This window comes from Myotis davidii, unplaced genomic scaffold (assembly GCF_000327345.1).
Source record: "Myotis davidii unplaced genomic scaffold, ASM32734v1 scaffold753, whole genome shotgun sequence".
In the NCBI taxonomy this organism is placed as follows: Eukaryota; Metazoa; Chordata; class Mammalia; order Chiroptera; family Vespertilionidae; genus Myotis; species Myotis davidii.
Window position 1 is genome coordinate 1,544,878 of NW_006286231.1, and position 6,842 is coordinate 1,551,719.

General features: G+C 39.4%; 1 protein-coding gene across 1 annotated transcript in view; it reads right to left on the reverse strand.

The window, feature by feature from the left end:
* NEB (nebulin) overlaps window positions 1-6,842 on the reverse strand; it is a 198,617-nt gene that overhangs the window by 84,778 nt on the left and 106,997 nt on the right. The window contains 5 exon segments of the mRNA XM_015559803.1: window positions 529-732; window positions 1,541-1,852; window positions 3,339-3,446; window positions 5,254-5,358; window positions 6,174-6,377. Coding sequence (XP_015415289.1) covers window positions 529-732; window positions 1,541-1,852; window positions 3,339-3,446; window positions 5,254-5,358; window positions 6,174-6,377 — 933 coding nt within the window.

Here is a 6,842-nt window from a genome sequence, read left to right on the forward strand (position 1 = left end):
ATTTTGTTTTGTTTAGAAAGTGCCAATAGTGACTTCAACAAGAGGAATACATTCATGCATAATATAATATAAATGTAAAATGAAGTCAGAAACTGGTAGTAAAATAATCCTTTTGCATTTATTCACATGTAATTATGAGGCAGTAAACCTGCATTGTAGGTAACTATGATATTCCACAATGCTAGTAAAGTCCTGGCTCTCTTAACTAAAATAACTTTAATAATGTCTAACATTGCTACCCCTGGACTTTTCAACTTATTTTATGATTGAATACAAAAAAAGATGTCAATTTCTGGTCATGGTATTAACTGGTTGACCAGTATTATAAGAAAGGTCTTAAAATGCGTTCAAAGTATACATCAGAGTCTGTGAAACATGAAGATACCCACTACACTTATAGTGAGCAAAGAGTTATCGAAGCAAATGAAATGGGGATACTGTTCATTGACCGACTATATAAAATTCTACCTGGATACATGTATCTTCAGGATTCTGATGGGTATTAGCAGTTTAAAGTTCACAGCTTACCTCGCTGATCTGTAGAGCATTGGTCTTTGCCAGAATGACTTCAGGTGTATCAGCAATGCAGGTGAATTTGAGGGTCTCAGGCTTTGTACGATACAGCTTTTCATTGAGGAGATCTTGGGCATTCTTCACTCTCACCACTTCCACAGAACCCTCTGGCAACCATCCGATACCCTTCAACCATTCCAGGTCTGATTTGTACACGTTCTACATGAAGGAGAGGACCACAGAGAGCAGAAGAGTCAAATTTGTAGAGGAGCACAATGCCAACAAACGACACACAAGATCTCTATTTAAACCAGTTGGGTGGCCAAGCCCACAAAATTTAAGGATCAGCATTAAATGATAACATTTGGGTATAATGTCTCTGGCACAGTTCTCTGGGAGAAGCTCACAGGATCTATCCTCCAGGACTGGAGGAGGGCTGACAAGTGGCATTTGGGAAATGACAGACTGCAATGGCATGAAATGCAGAGTTGAGCTTTTGTGCTCACCACTTGGAATCTGCCTTTTATGTACCACTGGGAATTCCTACAGATGTATCATCTGCAGGAATTTAGGGGGGAAAAATCCTTAGATGCATGTATAATGAGAAAAAAATACATATCTATAAACATTTTCCTCTATATACAAAAATAGAATATAAATATATATTTTCTATATGCACCAGATAAACTTGAAATGCAAAACTTTCTTATGCTTAACCTGTTTCTGAAAGTTAGGTATCTGATAATGTATCACCAATGTACTGGGTCAGAACCACTGGGACTGAAATTTTCTACCTAATTACATAGGGCAGCAGAGTGATTTTCATCTTGATGGATAAGGCCTTGTTGCATAAGAAGGAATCCCCTATAAGATTAAAAAATATTCAGAAAAACTTTATCACGAAATGTACAGATTATGGTAGGTTCTTTCTATGAAGATTACCAGTTAAATTACATCCCCAGGGAATACCCTGTGATCACACACACAGACACACATCTCCCCAAGGGTCTGGTGATAATATACGCACATCGCTCTGCAGTTCGTAGGCTTTCTTGGCCTGGATCACATCATTCTGATCTGGCAGACACGTCCACTGGTGCAGATAATTGCGATAATCCACGTCGCTAACCAGGACCTGGCATTTCTTGGCTTGAACAATGGACATCATGTCCAAGGGTGTGTTGTAAATTCCTTTAGACTTCTCATAAGCTTTCCTATATTCCCTGTCACTCTGGATCTTGGCAGCATGTATAGACCATACCAATTTGGGGTCATCTTGTAGGCTGCGGAAACCCACGTGGTGGCCCAGTTGCTTACGGTAACCTTCTTTGTATTTGTACTAAAGTGATGAAAAAAAAACAGATAAAAAGACATATGAAAATAATGTATTCGAGAACTTTTCATGACATGTTTCAGAATATTTTCTTAATGTAAAGTGGCTTGACATTGGCAGTCATTATGTTCATCACCTAACTTTAAGGAAATTAGAAAGGGCTATTTAGATAGCTTTATAGAGGACATGAGTAAATCAGGAAGGACTGTATGGTAAATAAGAGTAATAAAAAAATAATAATAGCTAACATTTACTGAGCGATCACTCTATGCCAGACTCTATTATGAATACTTCAAATGTATTAGGTTGATTCATCTGATATTGCTGATTTTTTAAGTTAAAAATAGTTGACAGTGGCAATTATAAATTCATTTAATCCTCACAACATCTCTATGTGGTAGTACTATTATTATCGGATATTTCAGATGCTGGGGGGAGGGGGCACAGTAAGGGTAACCATTGTCCCCTAAATTGCTTGGCAGGTGGAAACATTAGGTCAGATCGTCCCCCAAGAGTACTGAAGGTACTTCAAGTAGGAAAAAATCATGTGTGATTTAGGAGACAGACAAGATGTATGTTTCAGGAATGGAAAGCAAGATTGCTGGTTTGAATCAGAAGATGACAGTAAAAGACCTATGGATTAGAGTTTGTGGTCCACGCTTGTCCTCAATGTCTTAGGACTAGAGTTAGATAGCTTCTCTTTCCCATATTTAGATCTGATTGGCAAATTTGGACAAAAGGGAGATAGAAAGAACGGGAATAAAGCAGACACTGTACTCAGGTGTAGTTTTTAGAGATAAAAAGGAGGAAGAAGATAGAAACAGCTGGATACATGAAATAAAAAATAGAGAAGACTGGGGAGAAAGGGAACAAAGATGGCTTAAAGATTTGAAACTGGGGGTTGCGGGGGGGGGGGGAAGCGAACTTGATAGGATATTTGTTTTGACCCTTAGTAAGTTTTAAAAGTACCGTTAAATGAACTTCAAAAGGTTATTAAGAGCGTTATACATAAGCCTCGTTTTGACCCTTAGTAAGTTTTAAAAGTACGGTTAAATGAACTTTAAAAGGTTATTAAGAGCGTTATACATAAGCCTCCAGCATAAAATCTTGTTTATAAAATGTGATTTCATTCTTAAGTCTTCTTGTTTGACACTTTCACCTGTGATTTATATTTATGGAGAACGTCAGAAATATTTTGGGGGTAAAATCACAATGTATCGGTTCCTGAATTTTCCCCAAGAATTTCACACAGACCCTTCACGATATTTTTCTCCTATTTAGAAACAACTTAGAAGTTATTTACACATGTACTTCATTTATGCTTACCTTAGTGTTCTTTTGTCCCATTTTAATGTTTTTTAAAATAAAGTCTTTAGTGTAAGACAAAACATAATCATTTGCCTAGATCTTTAAAAAACACCCAAATTCTTGAAAAATGCTCTGCCTGTCTGTTGCATGGAGGAGGGAACCACAAGGAAACAAGGAGCTGTACCTCACTGGCGATTTCCCTGGAGGCTTTGGCGTGCTTGATTTCAATGGCATCTGCTCTTATGTCATAGCCTTTCTGCTTGGCCTCGTTCCAGTCTTTCTGGTAGAGTTTCTATTGAGGGCAAAAACAGGTTTGCTTACAAGAATTGAAAATAGGTAAATATACTCAAAGTAGTCATATGAGACATAAGGCATAATGTCAATGATGGCAACATAAGAACAAAGCCTGTCACTGCTGAGTTCTTCTCTTGGTTATGGGTTATTTACTTTGTGGAGTGCCGGATACTTCTGATAAAATTTTCAAAGGTGAATATCTAAGTCTAGCAGCTAAACACCTAAATCTAAACAGCTGAACCCAAACTAATATTTGAATATCTGTATTCATCACAATATGGCCCACATCTGAAGAAATCTCTTTACACAGTGGATGGAAACTAAGAATCAATGGTGAACCTTCTTCACAAGGCAACATATGAAACCTGATTAGATTGTCTTCCTAATGTTGTCCTTTGACTTTTTAGAGGTCTCTGCTAATGACGTGACATATATATCATACATATCCTGCACTTTGTATATATTTAAAAACCTGTCACTGCTGGAGGGTGATGTGGGGACAGGGACACATATGTAATATCTTAATCAATAAAAAAAATATTAAAAAAAAAACAACCTGTCACTGCTGAGTTCTTCTCTTGGTTATTGGTTATTTACTTTGTGGAGTGCCGGATACTTCTGATAAAATTTTCAAAGGTGAATATCTAAGTCTAGCAGCTAAACACCTAAATCTAAACAGCTGAATCCAAACTAATATTTGAATATCTGTATTCATCACAATATGGCCCACATCTGAAGAAATCTCATTACACAGTGGATGGAAACTAAGAATCAATGGTGAACCTTCTTCACAAGGCAACATATGAAACCTGATTAGATTGTCTTCCTAATGTTGTCCTTTGACTTTTTAGAGGTCTCTGCTAATGACGTGACATATATATCATACATATCCTGCACTTTGCATATATTTAAAAGTTGTCTTTTGGCTTTTCTTATAGCCTTCAAATGTCCAACAAGAAAGTTTTGGATCAATCAAAAACTGCTAAAGACAATAGAAAAAAAGATAATAGAGACTATTACCTTTTAAGAGGCATTTAACTAGGGATTTCATTATTCTCAAATAAGATAAAATGAGACTGAGCTGTGAACATTAGATACTAGAGGCCTGGTGCATGAAATCTGTGCACGGGTGGGGCCCCTAGGCCTGGCCGGCGACTGGGGCCTATCAGGGCTGGGCTGGCCGGGGTCTGCGGTTGCCAGATGGGGCCTGCTGGGTAGGGCCTGCCGGATGGGGGGGAATTTGGCTGGCCATGGGAGGTTGGCTGTGGGAGTGCCCCTAGGCCTGGCCAGCAACTGGGGCTTATCAGGGCTGGGCTGGCCGGGGTCTGCCGGTTGACGGATGGGGCCTGCTGGGTAGGGCCTGCCAGATGGGGGGGAGGTTGGCTGGCCGTGGGAGGTTGGCTGTGGGAGTGCACTGAACACCAGGGGGTACTTCTGCATTGAGCGTCTTCCCCCTGGTGGTCAGTGCGCGCCATAGCAACTGGTCAACCAGTCATTCCGGTCATTTGGTCATTTAGGCTTTTATATAGAGAGATAGGACAGTGATTTCAAGGTTGAAAGAAGTACACCACTAAGATGCAGGTATCCTACACGTTGCAGTCCAGGGACTCAACCACGTATCTAAACTAACATTTAAAAGAGAATTTCCATTCATATTGTATTGGGAGTGGTACCTAGAGAGAAAGTGCTGAGCATCAAAAGCTGTAAACATTTCTAAGATAGGTAATTTTTCAATTACAACACACTCCATAGCGGACAGATATTGACTCATAAAGGCATTGACATTTCACATCCATGCCACTTACATTGCTGATTTGCAAGGCATTGATTTGGGCCTGCAGCATGACTGGCGTGTCGGAAGGAATGTTGATGTTGGTTTTGTCTTTATTCCAGGCTTCTTGATACAGTTTCTGTGGAGAGAAGGGAAATTTTATTTCAATATTTCATAGAGAATGGAGATCTGAAACATAAAGTCTAAATGACCATTTAATCTGGAAAAATGTTTTTATATATGGTTGTGATGGTTAATTTTATGTGTCAACTTGCCTAAGCCACAGTACCCAGACATTCGGTCAAACATTATTCCAGACATTCTGTGAAGGTATTTTTAAGATGACATTAAAATCTCAGCAGACTTTGGGTAAAGCAGACTACCCTCCGTATTGTAGGTGGGCTTTGTCCAGTCAAAGGCCTTTTTAGAAAAAAGTCTGACTTCCCCTGAACAAGAAGCCACTCTGCCTGTCGATGCCTTTGGGCTTGAACTGCAGCTCCTTCCTGCCTCCAATCTGCCGCTCACCCTGCAGATGTTGGACTTGCCAGCTCCACAACAGAGTAAATTCCTTACAACCAATCTCTCTCTCCTACACACCCTACTGGTTCTGCTTATCAGGAGAACCCTGACTAATACAATCTTATACCATTTAATATGCAGCATTGTGCCACAGGTTTTAGTATTTTATCGAACTTAAATATTTGTTTTCCTGGCGCACAATGGAGTAACAGTTTTCTAGTTTTAGTGCTTCCAAATGTATGGCAGGGGATGGGCACCTTGGCATGTGTCAGAGTTCTGCTTCGCATGCGTCCTCACTGAACTAGTCAAGAGACTCTTAGAGGTGCTCCCATCACTACAGCCTTTGAAGAGGAACAGTCCGCCTGTCCCCTGTGGCTGGCCTCATTTGATAACAAAGCCCCACAAAAGGAACGCTTGAGATAAGATGGTTCTTACCTCACTAATTTGCAGAGAATTGGCTTTTGCCAGGACAACTTCTGGCGTGTCAGTAATGCAAGTGAATGTCAAGGCTTCTGGTCGTGTCCGATAGAGCCTTTCATTCATCAGGTCTTGAGCACCTTTCACTCTGGTCATTTCTACTGAGCCTTCTGGCATCCAGCCGATGCCACGCAACCACTCCAGGTCTGCCTTATATACACTCTACAAGGGGTTAGAACAAAATTTTGTTCCCATGTTAGACACATTATCCTGTAATTGAAAAATAAAGTTCATGGGGAGATGGTGGTTCCAAAAAAGTAGAACCTGAAATTTTACATAACTTGGGGGTTGTAATATCAATGACAGAGTAATTTGTAAAAGCCTAATTCTTTCAGTCTGCAGGCCGACGCTCTATCCACTGAGCCCTTGTAAAAAGAAACCCATGGAAAGTCCATTCAGTGTGTTGGATATAATATAGTAGAGGCAATTTAAAAAAACCCATTCATATAATTTAAGTTTGTCTGAAATATATTTTCATTGCCAAAAAATAAAAATGACATGAAGAAAATAGTCTGGAATATAGTCCAGGGAATAAAGGACATTCTTTATCTATAGCCTAATTCTTTATACTAACCATGAATAGGAATACACAAGTAATAATGTTAAATTTTATAATTATTTTATATT